General features: G+C 40.3%; 1 protein-coding gene across 2 annotated transcripts in view; it reads right to left on the reverse strand.

Moving 5' to 3' along the window:
- The window catches only part of cdkal1 (CDK5 regulatory subunit associated protein 1-like 1), a 522,933-nt gene that overhangs the window by 367,249 nt on the left and 134,679 nt on the right, over positions 1-21,005 (reverse strand). For both annotated transcript variants that reach the window (XM_063069880.1, XM_063069879.1), the window contains exon 7: positions 9,164-9,284. In XM_063069880.1, the coding sequence (XP_062925950.1) occupies positions 9,164-9,284 (121 nt within the window). The remainder of the gene's footprint in view (positions 1-9,163; positions 9,285-21,005) is intronic.

Genomic DNA, 21,005 nt, shown 5'->3' on the forward strand with positions numbered 1-21,005 from the left:
GCCAGTCTCTTATAGAATCATAAAGGGGGACTGTTAGAAACCACTGCATTTTAGTAATAATACTTTCCATTGGATTTGTACTTTTTAACAAACTCATATACTTTTCACACACACACACTGGCAGAAAGCAGTATAACATTTTATCACCTTTCTCATTTTTCATTGGCTAAGTATTTGCACATTACACACGTGATGTAATTGTTTTAATTATGTAGCCTATTAATTAATTCAATGCTACCAAAGGAATTTTCTTAATCTCATCTATAAAAGTAATAGATTTTTCAGAAGCGCCAACTTTTACTTCTCTTATATTTCTTTTAATCCTTTGTCTCACATCCTTTAGCATTAATTCCCCTCTTTACTCAGTTCTTTATTTAGTTTGCTTACTATTTGTAATCACAAACAAGAGAAAATCTGCAGATATTGGAAATCCAAGCAACACACATAAAATGCTAGAGGAACTCAGCAGACCAGGCAGCATCTATGGAAAAAAGTATAGTCGATGTTTCAGGCCAAGACCCTTCATCGGGACAGGTCTCTGCCCAAAATGTCAACTATACTCTTTTTCAGCCTGGCCTGCTGAGTTTCTCCAGCATTTTGTGTGTGTTGTTTAGTATTCGTAATGCTTGTTTGTACTCCACAATAAACGGATAAGCTGGAATTAAAACTGCTCAACATTCTTGACTCGTGGAAGAACCCAAATGATCAAAAATTAAACAGAGATCCAACACAGCTCACTATGAGAATGTACGTTTTAGTCTAAAGTATTCATACACTGTACTGGTGAACACAGAGAATCATTTGGTCTGTTAACTATTTACACCTCATCAGAAACTACAGGCCAACATCTTTTAAGATATTAGTTGTTCTTTGAAAGCCCACCTTCGGTACAAGTCACAAAGAAGATTTTATACTTTGGTGTGACTTTTTTGTTATCAATTTATACAATCACTTCTTTTAAGTCTTTGCATCTTTTTGCACAGATGTTAGAAATGAGGCTTAAACAATGCTGAATAAAATTATCTTCAGAAACTCAAGCCAAGATAAAGAAACAAATTTAGTCATTCCAAACTACATTGTTTTTGCAAGTGAGACCAATATTTCTTATTGGTGTTGCACTATAAATTACTAATGTAATAACAAATGGTTCAGAAAGGGGCACTGTAACATAATCATGTGGCAAATGATATTCTACAACAACATCAGTTTCATGGGTGGAACATTGCAATAGGTTTACACCTTGTACACCTCCTCACAAAAAATTAGTCAACAAATAAATTTGCTTAACTTATAGACCAAAATACATTGGCTAAAGCCCACCTTGACACCCACGTGTGCTTGTGTACAAGCCACTAAAACCAAAATGCAGGTGCCTCAAGCATTTAGGAAAGCAATTGGTGCAGTAGTTTTTTTTCTGCAAGAGAATTTGAGAAGTAAAGGAAGTGTAACTGCAAATGTAATGGGGCCTTGGTGACACCACACCTGGGGTATTAATTACAGCTTTGCTCTTTTCGCCTTAGAAAGGAAGTATTTGTCACAGATGGAGTACAGGAACGAATCACTAGACTGATTCATGAGGAGACAAGCTTGCTTTATGAGTAGCATAGCTTTTCTAGAGTTTGGAAGAATGAGAGTATACCTCACTGAAACTAACAATTCTTACAAGGCTCTTCTATTCTAAATATAAATCCTATGATTAAGCAGTCAATACGAAACTGGTACCAGTTTCATAAGTTTTTTAATCTTAAAAAATTTAACCTTTTTAGTTTAATTTGTCAAAACTATTTAAGTAAACCTTCACTTAGTGATCCTACCTTTCCCCTTTGGAGGAATAAAGAAATTTTTTCCTTTATGGATTTGTTTCAAGAAGGCTGATTGATGTCCTTTGAGAAATTAGTACAGATGTCCCCGCTTTTCGAACGTTCGCTTTACGAAACCTCACGTTACGAAAGACCTACATTAGTTACCTGTTTTCGCTAACAGGTGTTTTCACTGTAACGAAGAAAAGCAGCGCGTGAAAAAAGCAGCGCACGAAAAAAAGCAGCGCGCAATAAAAAAAGGCAGCGCACGCCCCGAGTAGCCACTCTCCCCTGATTCGGAATGGCATTCTCGCCGGCATTGTTTTAACACATGCCTGTGAGCAACCGTTTGCAAGATGAGTTCTAAGGTATCTGAAAAGCCTAAAAGAGCTCGTAAGGGTATTACAGTTAGCGTAAAACTAGACATAATTAAGGGCTTCGATCGTGGTGAACCAAGTAAGGACAGAGTGAGTTTGGCTTGTGGAAGTTGATGAAGATGATGTTGAAGAGGTTTTGGCATCCCATGACCAAGATCTGATAGATGAAGAGCTGATGCAATTGGAAGAGGAAAGGATAACAATCGAAACCGAATGGGTAATGATAAAGTACAAATTTAATTTTGAAAGAGTATGTCGGTTTAGGGCATATTTGCAAGATGGTTTGAGTCCTTACAAAGAACTGTATGATAGAAAAATGCATGAGGCTCAGCAGTCAAGCAAGCCTTCCACATCAGCCACAGCAGACAACGAACCTCGACCTTCGACATCCAGGCGGGCAGAGATAGAAGAAGATGACCTGCCTGCCCTGATTGACGATGAGATGACACCACAGTGTCCCACCATCCCAGCCCCCCGGCCGCGGACAGATACTGATTCGCGGAGAATGCAGCGGTAGCCGGGAGGCAGCCAGCACATCTTTAAGAAAAAAGCCGAAATAAACATGCTAATTAATTAGGTGCCGCCCGGCACGTAATTGTTGGCCCAGATCAGAGGCGATTGCCGATTGCATCACCTCTGATCTGGGCCAACATTTAGATGCTGGGCGGCACCTAAATAATTAGCTTGTTTATTTCGGCTTTTTTCTTAAAGATGTGCTGGATGCGTCCCGACTACCACTGTACCCCTGCATGCTTCGCAGATCGGTATCAGTTCGCTGCCTGTAGGGTGGGGGCCACTGCACCACCCCAAACTGCGACGACTCAGCCTAACACACCATCATCAGTGTGCTCTGCGCTACCCTCCCAATTCCTGTGATACTACACTGTACATACATTATTTCTACTTTATACCGGCTGCGTATTTTTACGTGTTATTTGGTATGATTTGGCAGCTTCATAGCTTAAAGGTTACTGGAGAGCGCTTGCGCCGTGTTTCTGCCGACGGCGCTTGCGTGAGATTTTGCCGAGAACGCTTGTGTGAGATTTTCTGCCGAGAGCACTTGCGTGAGATTTTCTGCCAAGAGCGCTTGTGTGAGATTTTCGCTACGGAGAACAGTTCAGGCAATGATTGTGGAAAAGTATTTCTACTTTATATAGGCTGTGTATTTATCGTATCATTCCTGCTTTTACTATATGTTACTGTTATTTTAGGTTTTATGTGTTATTTGGCACGATTTGATAGGTTATTTTTGGGTCTGCGAACGCTCACAAAATTTTCCCATATAAATAAATGGTAATTGCTTCTTCGCTTTACGACATTCCGGCTTACGAACCGTTTCATCAGATGGCGGGGGAAACCTGTAACTAAATATTCTCTCTCATATTCACATTTTTTGCGATATCTTCAGGTCAGACATTTCTTACAAGAATATTTAAGTAATTTTCCATATATACAAGATTCTGATCTGTTAGACATTTATTTTAAAAATGAACCCTTTAGTGAAAGGTTTCCTTGGGAAAATTTATTATTTACTACTGCAACAGGATAGCTATCCTTAACTTAAGATTAAGCAAGATTGGAAAAGAGCGCTTAACATGACCTTGATAACAGAGGATTGGTTGCCAATTTTGAAGTTGGTTAACTCTTCTTCGATTTGTGCCAGTCTTTCTCTAATTCAATTTAAAATTGTACATCGTTATTATTTGACAAAGGTGAGAATGTCTAAAATATTTCCTAATGTTAATAGTCAGTGTGATAGATGTAAAACTGAGATAGCTACATTGACACATACGTTTTGGTTGTGTTCTGTATTGAAAGAGTTCTGGAAATCTATTTTTTCAACAATTTCTAAAGCTTTAAAAGTCAATTTACAACCTAGTAAATTGACAGTTTTGTTTGGTATAATTCCTCAATATATTTACGGTATTTCTATATCAGACCAACACGTAATTGCATTTGTCATATTATTGGCTAGAAGGGCTATTTTATTAAAATGGAAAGATGCTTCAGCTCCCATTTTGATACAATGGTTCTCTCAGGTGATGTTATGTTTTAGTTTGGAAAAAATCAGAAGTCGAACTTTTGATCCTAGATTTGACTTCAAGAAAAGGTGGGCCTCTTTTGCCCATTACTATCATTTGATTTGAGTTAATTAAGATAGTCCTCCTCTGATTCTTGGGTAAATGGATTTGGTTGGTGGATTGATGTCTTTTTTTTTAATGGAAGCCTGTATGGCGTATAGCTCCGGGTTTGTGCTCCAAGTGGGTTTTTCTCCCCCCCCTGGTTTTTTTTTGTTATCAGGGGTTTTTTTTGTTTTTCTTTTGTTTTAGTTAGAAGGGGTTCTTTTTTCCTTCTTTCTTTTTTCCAAAAAAAAAGCTTTAACATTTTGTTGTTTTTTTTCTCATTGTTTAGCTTGGTTGATAGCTTAACTCTTATTTTACATATTGATATGTTGTCTCGATTATTTTGATTTTTTTTTGTTGTTGATTTTCAATAATAATTAATGAAAAAGATTTAAAAAGAAAAGAATTCTTACAAGGCTCAACAGACTGGGTCCAGGAAGGATGTTTACCCTGAATGAAGAGCCTAGACCAGAGCTCCCAGCTGAAGAAATAGGAGATAATCTGTATAAAACTTTATGAGGAGAAAGACTTTCACTCAGAGGGTGGTTAATCTTTGGCTGTGTGGATTCAGTCAAACTTAATTCAAGACTTTTTAATACAAGTGTCCCCCGCTTTTCGAACGTTCGCTTTACGACACCTCGCTGTTACGAAAGACCTACAATAGTTACCTGTTTTCGCTAACAGAAGGTGTTTTCACTGTTACGAAAAAAGGCAACGTGCGCCCCGAGCAGCCAAGCTCCTCCTCCGGAACTGCATTCTAGCCGGCATTGCTTAAACACGTGCCTGTGAGCATCTGTGCTTTATGTCAATTTATTTTGAACATCTGTTAGCAAGATAAGTTCTAAGGTATCAGAAAAGCCTAAAAGAGCTCGTAAGCGTGTTACACAGGGTAAAACTAGACATAATTAAGTGTTTCGATTGTGGTGAACAAAGTAAGGACAAAAGTGAGTTTGGCTTGTGGAAGCTGACGAAGACGATGTTGAAGAGGTTTGGCATCCCATGACCAAGAACTGATAAATGAAGAGCTGATGCAACTGGAAGAGGAAAGCATAACAATCGAAAGCAAATGCATGTAGTGAACGGACCGAAAGTGAAGTCATCCAGGAACTGAACATGAAGCAACTGCATGAGATTTTCGCTGCAATGACTGCAGAAAAGTACAACTTTAATTTTGAAAGGGTACATAGGTTTAGGGCATATTTGCAGGATGGTTTGAGTGCTTACAATGAACTGTATGATAGAAAAATGCACGAGGCTGAGCAGTCAAGCATACTGTCGTTTTTCAAGCCTTCCACATCAGCCACAGCAGACGACGAACCTCGACCTTCGACATCAAGGCAGGCAGACATAGAAGAAGATGACCTGCCTGCCCTGATGGAAACAGACGACAATGAGATGACACCCCACTGTCCTACCACTCTAACCTCTGGGCCGTGGACTGATACATTGCTGCGAAGAATGCAGTAGTGCAGCAGTAGCAAGGACACACCTGGCATATCTTTAAGAAAAAAGCCAAAATTAACATGCTAATTAATTACATGCCGCCTGGCACGTAAATGTCAGCCCAGATCAGAGGCGATTGCCGATTGCATTGTCTCTGATCTGGGCCGACATTTACTGCCGGGCGGCACCTAATTAATTAGCTTGTTTATTTCGGCTTTTTTCTTAAAGATGTGTTGGGTGCGTCCGGGCCACCGCAGCACCCCTGCATGCTTCGCAGATTAGTATCGGTCCGCGGCCTGAAGGTTGGGGACCACTGCACCACCCCAGCCTCCAACGACTCAGCCTGACACACCATCATCAGTGTGCTCGGCGCTGTCTTCCCGATTCCGGTAAGTGATACTACACTGTACATACATTATTTCTACTTTATATAAGCTGTGTATTTATCATATCATTCCTGCTTTTACTATATGTTACTGTTATTTTAGGATTTAAGTGTTATTTGGCATGATTTGGTAGGTTATTTTTTGGGTCTGCGAACGCTCACAGATTCTTCCCACATAAATAAATGGTAATTGCTTCTTCACTTTACGACATTACAGCTTACGAACCGTTTCATAGGAATGCCCTATCTTTGGATGGCGGGGGAAACTTGTATTAAGGGAATCAAGGGAAATGGGGATAATGCATAATTTCAATAAATAATAGAGCAGGAGTCCGATGACATATTTCTTGTTCTCTTCCAACAATTAACTGTGGAATTTTTACACTTTCTGGGACAGCCATTATACCTGTCAAGGAAAAAGCAGGCAAACCTGCAAATATAACTATATATATTTATTAGGCCGTCAAGTAATTGGTGTATAATGTCATCTAATGCAATCACAAATTAATAGAATAACTTTCTTACAGGATAACTAGAAAATATTTTACATGTGTTAGACCTTAATGGATCACAAAATAATGGACATCCTCTCCCTTACGGCACCAGCAATTTATCTGCAGTTCCTCCGCCTCTGCCCAGGTACCAACACACTGCACTGTCACAACTGACATCAGCATCAGCAATGTAAAAACCATTTCACAGTGCAAAAGCCAGCCAAATTCAGCACCGGCATGCTGACAAAACTTCAAATCCAAATACCAGTGCTGTGTCTGACTGCACAGCAACTTAATTCACACACCCCACAAACCCAGCGTGACATACTGCCAGTCCTCAAACACTACCACAACATTGACCCCTCACCTAACATTAACACACTACTCTGGAACTTAAAACCACACAAACAGCTGCAGCACGCTATGAGAACTTCACAGCCAGCTCACTCTCAGGACACAGACTCCAACCGAACACACACTCAGTACCCAGACCCAGTTTACTCTCTGACCTCACAGCCAGACTCACACTCAGGTCTCACATCCACTCTCAGTACACTGTCAGACAACACCAACACACCAGAAAAAAAAACACAAGTTATGTATCCAAAGCATCTGGCTGAGACACTCAAACAAAGAGGGAAGCAGGGAGCAGGAGAGGTAGTGGTGGGAGGGGGGTGAAAACGTAATGCTAGCTTAATGAGGGAGAGGACTTGGAAGTAAGAAATGGGCAGATAGTGGAAGTGGAGCAAGAAAGAGAAGGAGAGAGAGAGAGAGGAAATGGGGAGAGATAAGGAAAAGACAATAACGGAGGGGAAGAAAGATGAAGGTGCTGAATAGTGGGAGGGAAAGCAGAGAAAGGCCATGAAAGAGAGAGGGTGTGAGAAACTTGAAGGGAAGCATGAGGAAATGGACAGAGAACATCAGAGGGAGGAAGAAATGGAGTAGGAGTTAGATAAGAGGGAAAGAGAGAATGGAAAGCAGGAAAGGTGGAGATAGAGGAATCATGAGATTATGAGGAGAAAGGAGATAGAGGGAGGGGGGAGTGGGACAGCAAGGATTAAGGAAAGAGGAGATACAAGGAATTAGGAAAGAAGGCAGTGAGCAGGGAATGAATGAGGTGGTGTGGAGAGAGAGGGGGTGCAGACAAGGGAAACAGAGAAATGGTATTTGAGGGAGGATTAGAGGGGACAATCAGAGATTGGGTGAGAGACAACACATCAGCAGAATGAATGGTTTTACATCCTCTCATCCTGCCTACTTACTCTAACCGCTTCTCTCTTGACCCCCAGTCATTTCCTCAACCTTGACCTTGACCTTCACCATCCAGCAACTGAAAATAAAAGTTTCCAGACCTGCCAATCTGGCTCTCCATTTATATCTTTTAACAAAATTACCTTTATAGTGTGGGCTTACCTATCATCCTAACCAAGCCAGTTAGATGAGACAGGAGGAACTGGGTGTGTTACAAGTAGCTGGAGTCAGAGGAGTCTACTGACCCACACCAAACCACTGGTAAAGGTGCAGATGCGAGGATAAGCACTAAGCAGGATTTGAATATAATAAGAATGTCAAATTATTTTACTTACAAAGGAGAAGCATTTTCCCCTTGGTCAATTCTAAAATATTAGGCTGAAGCAGGTCCATGAACAACACTTAACACAGGGACATCGATAGAAAAGGTGTGGAGGAACATGGACCAAATAAAGGCAAACGGGACAGGTTTAGATGGTACCTTGGCCAGCACAGATCAGTTGGGTTGTAAGATCTGTTTCTATGCTGTATGATTCTATGACTTTAATCAGTCTCCAATTTTCAATTTTGCATTTAGCAGTGAAGTTGCATCTCTAATGTCAGTACTTCTCATCTCTCATGGGCTCCCGACTGAGCACCATCTGAGGCCTGGTCTCTACTTACTGACTGCTCTCCCTCACAAGTGGAGACCTCTAGTACAAAGGCTTCTGCTGGTATCACTGCAGGTAACAGCAGCTGCAGATTTGCATGGGGCCCATGGGCAGCAATTCAGACAAAACACAATATATATATGTATCAATCTCAAACTCAGATTCATTTTGTGGATTGAAGATACAGAACTATTAATACTAAAGGGAGAAATGCAGAAATCCTCAAGTAATGACACAAAGACACATTGACTGTGATCTGCTCATATTTTTGAATTACCATTTGTTAACCAACCCTTATGAGATCACATACACAAAGTTGTGGCATAGGTTTGCCTGAAAAGTTTAACCTTCACATGGTTGGTTAACAAAAAAGGAAAGGCTGATCACATAACTATTGTGCAAATAATCTCCACAAGCACAAAGATCTCTGCTTCTCATAATGTCATATCATATAGATAAAAACTAATGCAGCACCTAATTGACTGAAAACACAAGGGAAAGCAAATGGCATAAACCCCATGGTGTATTTTTGGACATCGTATGAATTTGACAATTTCTTTCAATTAAAAGTCTAGAGCACTAGGAATAAATTACATTCATAAGTACTGCTAAATATTTTATTAGTATATTTTAAAGCTTACCCAGTGTTGATGGAAATGATTTCTATCAAAGGATTTTTCCTAATCTTTGGCAAATCCAGTCGAGCTCCCCCCAACCGCTTTCCCTTTTCCTTTTTCTGACCCAGCAGTCTCACAGAGTGACCTTCAAAACAAAATGCACTGAATTACTTAAGTCAGAAATTTAAATTTGAAAAGACAATTTTCATATTCAGAAAAAAATACACTGTGAAAAACAAGTTAAATAAATTCTCACACACCTGTTTTGATTCGAAATTAAGAATTAAACATCCACTATATTTTTACAATGCTCACTTGTTTAAAAAAATCATTTATAGTGTATTATAATTCCCTCATCATACCCTTAGTTGACTCCTGACAAATAAGTAAACAATATGGATTAGAAAAAAATCACCAGATTTATTTTTTATCAGATTGTGGAAATATGTCATTATAATATGTTAAATGGCATTATGACTTCTGAACACTGAATTTCAAAAAAAATCTGTTGAATGATTGTCATTCCTTTTTGAGCACATACCCAGATTGCTTGAGAACATTAATAAATATGGCATCAGCATGTGTTATTTAGTACGGGGAGAACAGCTACATGATTGTTATTCAATTTTTAATTGATATGAATAACAGTAAGGCATCTAATCTATAATCAGATCAAAGCAAATAACCCTCTATCTCTGTAAGGTACACAGCAGATGTGCAGACAGTTTTTTAGCTGCACAACCATTTGGGTAAGTTACCTGATAATTACTCTATTTTAAAACTGTACAATTGTTCATAAATTTTCAAGAACATGGAAAATCGCACAGAACAAGCATATTCTGCACAACAAGCAATTCTCAACCATGGAAACAGCATGGTTGGCAAAACACCTCACGAATATTTTGTTTAACAGAGCCCTGATCTGACCAGTTTTCAAACAGGGTACAATTACTTTGTTGCAAATAGATATTTGTACCAAGGCTGCTTTATCTTCACCTTCCCCACCTTTGCTTTTGCAGCTTTGGATGCTCATTGAGTGATTTATAAAGGTCCTCCGTTATAGAAAACATTCTGGAAATTATTCATTGTTGCTTCTCCCTCTGCTTTAAGATCTATCCAAAGCCACATTCCACAACAATGAGCTGACAGACAGAAGAATCACTGAAAGCAGAATCCAAATGATCACTGACCCAGAGCATCCCCATGTCCAGTGCTGTGGCTAGAGTTCAGACATGACTACCTGCCAAACATCTTGGGAAGTCTGCTCAGCTGCCGAAAATACTGAGCTCAGAACTGAAGTAAATATTTAAAAAAATAGAAATATGTTTTCAGAAAAACGAAGAAAATTTTTCAATCTTCAAAAATAATTTAAAAACCTTCAAACAAAATATTGAAAAGTAACCCCTTTTTCACATTTCCAAAAGTTATTCAATATTCAATACCCCCCTTGCTGCTGCACTGACTGCGAATATTTCAATGAGAGGTTGAAGCTGAATTGGTATGAAGTTAAACTGTAATGACAAGTAACAAAATAATGCAACATAAAAAATAATTTACGCTTCTAATTGCACTGTGACTATTTACTGCTCCACTCTTCTAATTCCAGCATGATTCATAAATGATCTCGAGCTCGGATAGTGTCTTTAGGCCCATTAGGGATATAGGCCGTCCTTGGGTTACTAATGCCCAAACATGGACAGTCCTACATACTAATGAGCTCCTGTATCAAGTGATTTCTGTATTTTTGCCAACTTATGGATAAAATCAATTTTGGGATGTTGATAAATATGGAATCCGTTCATTGCCCGGACATGACTTGCAAATACATTGGCTTGGGTTAAATATCAACTGCTCTGCTCAAACCTGTTGTTTTACTACATGATTGAAATATCATTATTGCTGAGCAAAAGCCCTGACATATCTGCTCAGTTTATCAGTGATCTTGGTACAACTGTACAGCACCAGTCCAGCAGAGCAGTGCAAACATCTGTACACTTCACAGCTCTTACACTGGGAAATCTGTATATTGTACAGTCACATACTGACAGGCCATTCACTTCAATGATTAGAAATACAGGTGTCCTCCATTTTTCAAACGTTCGCTTTACGAAACCTCACTGTTACGAAAGATCTACATTAGTACCCTGTTTTCGCTTTCAGAATGTGTTTTAATTGTTATGAAAAAAAAGCAGCGCGTGATAAAAGGCAGCACGCGCCGCGAGCAGCTGCTCTCCCCCGGATTCGGAACTGCATTCTTGCCGGCATTGCTTAAGCACATGCCTGTGAGCAGTCGTTTGCAAGATGAGTACTATGGTATCAGAAAAACCTAAAAGAGATCGTAAGGATGTTACACTTAGCGTAAAACTAGACCTAATTAAGCATTTCGATCGTGGTGAATGAAGTACGGACAAAGTGAGTTTGGCTTGTGGAAGCTGATGAAAATGATGTTGAAGAGGTTTAGGCATCCCATGACCAAGATCTGATAGATGAAGAGCTGATGAAACTGGAAGAACAGAGGATAACAGTCGAAACCGAATGCAGTAGCAAACTGAACGTGAAGCAACTGCGTGAGATTTTTGCTGCAATGATAAAGTACAATTTTAATTTTGAAAGGGTACGTAGGTTTAGGGGATATTTGCAAGATGGTTTGAGTCCTTACAAAGAACTGCATGATAGAAAGATGCACGAAGCTCAGCAGTCAAAGCAAGCCTTCCACATCAGCCACAGCAGACGACCAACCTCGATCTTCGACATCGAGGCAGGCAGTCACAGGAGAAGATGAGCTGCCTACTCTAATGGAAACAGACGATGAGATGACACCCCAGTGTCCCACCACCCCAACCCCCAGGCCACTGACAGATACCTATTCGCGGAGAATGCAGCAGTAGCCACACAGCATATCTTTAAGAAAAAAGTCGAAATAAACATGCTAACTAATTAGGTGCCGCCCGACATGTAATTGTCGGCCCAGATCAGAGACAACGCAATCGGAAATCAGCACTGATCTGGGCCGACAATTACGTGCCGGCGGCACCTAATTAATTAGCATGTTTGTTTTGGCTTTTTTCTTAAAGATGTGCTGTGTGCCTCCCGGCTACCGCTGCACCCCTGCATACTTCACGGATCGGTATTGGTTGGTGGCCCGGAGGGTGGGGGCCACTGCACCACCCCAACCTGCAACGACTCAGCCGAACACACACCATCGTCAGTGTGCTCGGCGCTGTCCCGATTCCGGTAAGTGATACTACACTGTACATACATTATTTCTACTTTCCATAGGCTGTGTATTTTTACGTGTTATTTGGTACGATTTGGCAGCTTCATAGCTTAAAGGTTACTGGAGAGCGCTTGCGCGTGTTTTTGCCAACAGCACTTGCGTGAGATTTTCTGCCAACGGCGCTTGTGTGAGATTTTCGCTACGGAGAACAGTGCAGTAATGATTGTGGAAAAGTATTTCTACATTATATAGGCTGTGTATTTATCATATCATTCCTGCTTTTACTATATGTTACTGTTATTTTAGGTTTTGTGGCATGATTTGGTAGGTTATTTCTGGGTCTGCGGACGCTCACAAAATTTTCCCATATAAATAAATGGTAATTGCTTCTTCGCTTTACGACATTTCAGCTCATGAACCGTTTCATAGGAACGCTCTACCTTTGGATGGCGGGGGAAACCTGTAACTTCAGATCAAAGCCCAAAGACAGTTTTAATTCAACTGAATTGCTATAAATATATACTTTAAACTGTTTTCTATTGTTTTAATGTTTTGTGTTAATTTTAGCATTGTTAATTTTTAATGTACTTTGAATAAGGTTGAATGTTAGTGAAGTTAGCGTGACGCTCGAGGCATCCAGATGGCACCCAGAATGAAGCAGTTATTTTTACACCCAAATTTGTAGATAAGAGTTAACCAAATAAAGCAGTACCAAGACATGCTTCCATAATCATAATATCACTGGGGGAACACAGTGAATTTGCATATACATATTGTGACCATAAGGAAGCATAGTAAGCAGTTACTTGCATATAAGTAATTATATAAAAGACAAGTAGATATTTCATTGTTAAATTGCAAAGAAAATAGCAATCAAACAGTCTAATCTAAGAATTAAACAACCGGATCTAACAATGGTAAGTAGATAATCCTCATGACACTATGGTTCCAATGCATGAAGCTATTTTTATTAATGGATTGGTTGTTATATCATGAGAATCATATTATTAAGTCATTCATTTTTACTGATTATTATGAATGACACTGAGCTTTAGACAAGACTTGCAATTTCAACAGATTATAAATCATCATTTACAACTGAGTTTTTAAATTAACAAAACATAAATTAGACTACTCTAAATTAGTTTCAGCGATGGAATAGTAATTTGCAACTGTTTTGAAATGCAGCATCTAATAATAAACATGCTTTCAGGAAACTCAAACAGAGTATTTTTCATACACAATTCAGTTGTCTCCATGATACCCCAGACATTCAACAACTATGGTTAACAGCTATTGAAGCAATTTAAGGACTTGAATTACAGTCCTTCATTTAATCCCAAATTTACATCTCCTGCCAGTGGTACTGAGTCACATATGCAAAATATCACTAAGAAAAACAAACTTTTGTGACAGAACTTAATTATCTTCTGAACTAAGAAAAGCACCTATTTCCAGTGTCAATCAAACCAGTTGAAAACTGCCTGGTGCCCAGAGGTGCTTCCTGTGGTATGGTAATTTATGGTGAGCTCAGCATCAACAGGTATAATAAAAATAAGGGTATTGCAAGCTACACAACTCACAAAATAGGCATTGTATTCAAGAATAGATTACTTTTACAAAGAAAGCCAAATCAAGTGTTTCAGGCCAACGAGCCACTAAAATCAAAGTTGAAACATTTTGTAGCGGAATGGAGTGTTTTCTCCATAGCATTGGATTCTAATTACTTCTCATTGATTTTTAATTCCACTGCAGTTTGGGTTGTTGTAACATGGGAATTTGCACGTGGGTACCTCATAAAACTTGTATACAATAACTGTAATTGGAAAATGTTGCTGCTGCAAACACAAGAGGTGCCTTAAAGATATGCACATATCATACTTAAGAAAATATTTATTCACCCTGCACCTCGGAATTTTGATTTCCTGCTGCAATATACTTATCACTGTATAATATCTCCATCGAACAGAATATGATTTAATAATAAAAGAACCTGTAAATAGAAAGAAGTGCAGCACGTTGGCGCTTTGAACCTTTTCTATTCTGTGAGACTTTTCTGTTGTTTTCTACTCGCATTCTCAGGTTGACCTTCTCATCCTGTCCTCTCCACAAATCTGTCCACTTCCTCTTTACCTTGCACTGTTTGTGGAAATTTACATTGGGTACCCTCCCTCCCGCAATTAGGACTTTTATTTTGCAATCAGCAATATCTATAATACCAAGACTGCTTTGACTATACTTTGTTTTGGTTTGCGGTTTTGCCATGCGTGCTGCTAACCAAACATTTCTGGTTCTAGGCATCTCCAGATTTAGATGTCCATGTGCACTTTGCAGGGATTAGTTCTGCCTCACATTGCAGGTGCTCCCTCAGGCTGGAGTCACAGATTCCACAAACAATCTTGAATGCAATGTGCAAGTCTGGTTTATCTACCACTGCTAACTCATTGCAATTTGAACTCTTCCTTCCACTCTTCGCATTTTTTAAGCAAATTATTTGCCTGAAAATCCAGTGGCTCTGGTACCTTCATTTTATTCCATTGCATCTGATTTAAATTGAACCACAAAGCTCATGTCCACATGGTGTCTCAATTGGGAGGGCTCACACCCAATGTCTGGAATTCCATTTCAGTAACTGTTTCATTCACTAGCATTAGAGAGGTGTGTAAAAAGGGCCCGAAGGGTCATTGGGGACCTGAGTCATCCCAACCGCAAACTGTTTCAACTGCTACCATCCAGGAAACGGTACTGCAGGATAAAAGCCAGGACCAACAGGCTTCGGGACAGCTTCTTCCACCAGGCCATCAGATTGCATAATTCATGCTGACAGAACTGTATTTCTATGTTATACTGACTATCGTATTGTACATACTATTTATTATAAATTACTATAAATTGGACATTGCACATTTAGACAGAGGTATAAAGATTTTTACTCCTCATGTATATGAAGGATGTAAGTAATAAAGTCAATTCAATTCACTACCATGATGAAGTGCACCCTTCTAAGATACTGGATAACAGTGGGGAATTCAAACCAGAAACACAACAGGTTAGGCAGTGTCTATGGAGGGAAAAGGATAGCCAACATTTCAGGCTGAGACCTTTCTATTTCCCTCCAGAAAGATACGTGAGCAGCAGAGTTATGGAACATATATAACAGTACAGCACAGTATGGGTCCCTCAGCCCACAATGCTAGAAAGTCCATAACCCTCTGTTGGGTCCTTACATCCATCTATCTTAAGAATCTTATAAATGTCTCCATTACATGTATATCAGCTTCTACTACTACTTCGAACATCATAATGCCTCTCATACTCTTATACACCAGCAAGGGAGGAGCCAGAGAGTGATGGTAGATGGTTGCCTCTCTGACTGGAGGCCTGTGACTAGCGATGTGCCATAGGGATAGATGCTGGATTCATTGCTTTTTCTCATCTATATGATAATGCGGATGACACCAAGACTGGGGGCATAATGGACAGTGAGGAAGGCTATCAAACCTTGCAGCGGGGCCTGGACCAGCTGGAAAAATGGGCTGAAAAATGGCAGGTGGAACTTAATGCAGACAAGTGTGACATGTTGCAATTTAGAAGAACAAACCAGATAGGACCTACAAAGTGAGCAGTAGGGCACTGAGGAATGTGGTAGAACAGGAGGATTCATAATTTCTTGAAAATGGTGTCACAGATGGACAGGGTTGTAAAAAGAGCTTTAGCACATTGGCCTAAATAAATCAAAGCATTCAGTACAGTGGTTAGGATGTTATGTTGAAGTTGTCTAAGACATTTATGAGGCCTAATTTGGAGTGCTATGCAGTTCTGGTCACCTACCTACAAGAAAGATATCAATAGAATTGAAGGAGTACAGAGAAAAGTTACAGGGATGCTGCCAGGACTTGCGGGCCTGAGATACAGGGGAAGGTTGAATACCTGAGGACTTTATTCCCTGGAGTGTAGGAGAATGAGGAGAGATTTGATAGAGGTATACAAAATTATGGTGTTAGCTCGTGGCCAAGTGGTTAAGGCGTTCGTCTAGTGATTTGAAGGTCACTAGTTCAAGCCTTGGCTGAGGCAGCATGTGTTTCCTTGAGCAAGGCACTTAACCACACATTGCTCTGTGACAACACCGGTGCCAAGCTGTATGGGTCCTAATGCCCTTCCCTTGGACAACATCGGTGGCGTGGAGAGGAGAGACTTGCAGCATGGGCAACTGCTGGACTTCCATACAACGCTGCCCAAGTCTGCGCCCTGGAAACCTTCCAAGGCACAAATCCATGGTCTCATGAGACTTAACAGATGCCTATACAAAATTATGAGCGGTATAGATAGGGGAAATGCAAGCAGTCTTTTTCCAGAGGTTGGGTGAGACAAAACTAGAGGTATTAGGCTAAAGGTGAAAGGTGAAATATTTAAGGGGAATACAAGGGGGAATTTCTTCAGTCAGAGGGTGGTGAGAATGTTGAATGAGCTGCCACTCGAAGTAGTGGATGAGGGTTGGATTGTAACATTTATGAGAAGTTTGGATAAGTACATGGATGAGAAGGGTATGGAGGGCTATCCAGGTGCAGGTTGAGGGGCCTTGGTAGAATAACAGTTCAGCATGGCCTAAATGGGCTGCAGGGTCTATGCCTGTGTAGCAGTGTTCTATGACTCTACGTGTAAACAATATCAAGTAATCAGCACCTTTCTTTTCTCTGTTCCCCCCCCGCCCCATATACGCAGCACTCTCTTTCTGTTCTAATTTGTTGATTTCTTTCTCTTCTGATGTTCTGCTACCTAGACAACTTTGGTCTGCACCCGACCCACTCTCTCCACTTGCCTACAACTTAGAACACACTGGTTTTCTCTATTTACCAGTTCCGACAATGAGTCTTTCATCTGAAACAGTGGCCTTGTTTCTGCCCCTATAAGTGCTGCTCGATTTTCTAAGTATTTACAGTACTCTTTTTCTTTCCAACTGACAGCTTTTGCAGTTTTCTGCTCCATTTATGAATGTTACATTCTCGGTTTCATCCATCATTTTGGAACAGATGAAAATTGGTGACCTTGCCAAAGATGCTCACATCTTGTAAATGATTAAAAGAATACCATGTGGACTGTTATAATTGGACACTGTTTAAATACACTTTGACAAAATCACCACCTGCTTCTGATAAAATCTTGTGAAATAATTGTTGTAATTACTTTTTTTAAATCTACCTTCAATGTGGAATGGCCTCCTCTAAAAATTGATGACTGCTGCACTCATAACATTAATTATCTAACATTAGTGACAAAATCACACCATGCATTTCTTTCCACATTCATAGTATTTACCTTCTTCCCCTGCAATTCAGAACACAGGCATGCTGAAACTGCCTTTTTGAAAAACAATACAGACCATATGGCTTGTGGCACAGAATATGCATCATTCACAGACAAAAGAAAAACTAAACATCCTACAGTCTTAAATGATTCCTTTCATATGAAAACAATCAATTTTCATTAGTGGAGCAGTCTGATGCAAATCCTTCCACAACAAGGGCAAATTTAGTTGAGAACAATCCTGTGAAATTAAACTATTTAGTAATAGTTGCTGCTTTCTTAAGAAATTCTGACATTATTCAAAGTATTTAAAGTATATTTATTATCAAACTATATGTACGTCATCATATACAAAACTGAGATTTATTTTCTTGTGGGCATTCACAATAAATACAAAAAAAAACAAAAAAGCAAACAAAATAAGAATAATTTAAAAATAAGCAATAAATATTGAGGAAATGAGATGAAGAGTTCTTGAAAGTCAGCCCACAAGTTGTGGGAACAATTCAGTGTTGGGGTGAGTAAATTTATCCCCTATGGTTCAAGATCTTGATGGTTGAGGGGTAATAAATGTTGCTGAACCTGGTGATGTGGGTCCTGATGCTCCTGTACATAACTGTGCAAAAGGCCTGGGGGTGGGAGGGTGCGTGTGTGTTTTTATGTATGTATCTAGGGTGCAAGACTTCTGCCCAGTACTCTCTATTATGTATTTCTAATTACCAAATAACAGTTAATACTACTGAGCTAACACAAAACTAAGAAGTCATATTTGTGTTTTCCAACCACCTTCCTACTTTAACCAATATACAGCATTGTGCAAAAGTCATAAGCACCTTGCTATATATATGTGTGCCTAAGACTTCTGATACCTCATTTCTGATGGCAGCAGCAAGAAAGAGCAGGGTCTGAATGTTGGGGGTCTCTGATGATGGATGCTGCTTTCCTGCATAAAGTGCCCGTGTAGATATGCTCAAAGGTGGGTAGGGGCTTTACCCATAATGAAGTGAGCTGTATCCACTACTTTTGGTAGGCTTTTCTGTTCAAGGGCATTGGTGTTTCTATACCAGGCCCTGATGCAACGAATCAATATAGTTTCCACCACACATCTAAAGTGTCAAATTTTAGATGACATGCTGAATCTTCACAAACTTCTAAAGTATTACCAGGAATCCTGATGAGATTGCGCGCAACCCCGAACCGCATGTTGGGTCTCAGTCCCTACGAATTATTGATTGGGCAAGCAATGTGACTCCCTTAAAGGGTAATTATGGGTTGTGGGGAGCCTGGGGCTTACAGGGATAGAATGACACAATACAGGTTTCCCTCGCCATTCGAAGGTAGAGCGTTCGCAAACCCAAAAATAACCTACCAAATGATGCCAAATAACATATAAAACCTAAAATAATAGTGACATATAGTAAAAGCAGGAATGATATGATGAATACACAGCCTATATAAAGTAGAAATACCTTTCCACAATCATTGCCGCACTGTTCTCCGTAGCAAAAATCTCACGCAAGCGCCGTCGGCAAAAACACTCTCTCCAGTAACCTTTAAGCTATGAAGCTGCCAAATCATACAAAGTAACACCTAAAAATACACAGCCTATATAAAGTAGAAATAATGTATGAACAGTGTAGTATCACTTACCAGAATTGAGACAGTGCCGAGCACACTGATGATGGTGTGTTAGGCTGAGTCGTCGGAGGCAGGGGTGGTGCAGTGGCCCCGCCTCTGATCTGGGCCGACATTTACGTGCCCGGTGGCACCTAATTAATTAGATTGTTTATTTCTGCTTCTTTTCTTAAAGATGTGCTGGGTGCCTACCAGCTACCGCTACATTCTTCGTGGATCGGTATCTGTCCACGGCCCGGGGGTTGGGGTGGTGGGACACTGAGGTGTCGTCTGTTTCCATCAGGGCAGGCAGGCAGGTCATCTTCTTCTATGTCTGTCTGCCTTGATGTCAAAGGTCGAGGTTCGTCATCTGCTGTGGCTGATGTGGAAGGCTTGCTTGACTGCTTAGCCTCGTGCATTATTAGATCATACAGTTCTTTGTAAGGACTCAAACCATCCTGCAAATATGCCTTAAACCGACGTACCCTTTCAAAATTAAAGTCGCACTTTATCACTGCAGCGAAAATCTCATGCAGTTGCTTCATGTTCAGTTCCTGGACAACTTTACTTTCGGTCCGTTCACTACTGCATTCAGTTTCGATTGTTATCCTTTCCTCTTCCAATTGCATCAGCTCTTCATCTATCAGTTCTTGGTCATGGGATGCCAAACCTCTTCAACATCATCTTCATCAACTTCCACAAGCCAAACGCACTTTGTCCTTACTTGTTCACCATGATCGAAATGCTTAATTATGTCTAGTTTTACCCTAAGTGTAACACCCTTACGAGCTCTTTCAGGCTTTTCCAATACCTTAAAACTCATCTTGCTAACGGCTGCTCACAGGCACGTGTTTAAGCAATGCCGGCGAGAATGCCGTTCCGAATGCGGGGGAAAGTGGCTGCTCGGGGCGCGCGCTGCTTTTTTTTTCGCGCACTGCCCTTTATCACGCGCTGCTTTTTTTCGTAACAGTGAAAACATCTTCTGTTAGCGAAAACAGGTAACTAATGTAGGTCTTTCGTAACAGTGAGATTTTGTAAAGCAAACATTCGAAAAGTGGGGGACATCTGTATGTGAAAGACCTTTGTAACTAACTTAAAGTATTGAAGGGCCGAACGAAACAACAGCAGCACATCACTGATCAGAGAGAGCCAGAGGGAAAGGAGATAGTCCTTCCACAGCCCGGCGACCAAGCCATGGTGAGGGTGCTACTGGAAAGGCCAGGGTTTGCCCCCAGGTGAATAGGACCACAGGTGGTACTATTAACCAATGGTACGTGTGTCTGTGTACACACTCGGCGAGGCAGCCAGTGGAAACACTGGACTCAGGCTAAAGTATAAAACTTACCCTCTTGTTGCTCCCACTGACAAGAGTGGGGGAATCAAGTGTACCCAGTAACCATGTAACTACAGAGAACCTAAGAGAGGAACACCAGCCAGCCATACCAGACCTCACCACAGCTGATGAAAACATACCCGGAGGAAATGCAAAGGCAGAAGACTCTGAGAGTGTGGCAGAAGACACAGAGAGCGTGACGGAAAACCGTGAATAGCATGTTAAAGTGTGATGATGATGGTACTCTGTAATGAAGGCTGGTTGCTGAATGTAGATGATTAGTTTAATAGCATAGAATAGAAAAGATATTGGAATATAGATGGGAGGGATTTTTAAGTTAAAGCAGAAACAGCAAGTTCCACAACTTCGATGACATTTCAGACTGCACACGGCATCTG

The sequence above is a fragment of the Mobula hypostoma genome, chromosome 17 (genome assembly GCF_963921235.1).
Source record: "Mobula hypostoma chromosome 17, sMobHyp1.1, whole genome shotgun sequence".
NCBI lineage: Eukaryota > Metazoa > Chordata > Chondrichthyes > Myliobatiformes > Myliobatidae > Mobula > Mobula hypostoma.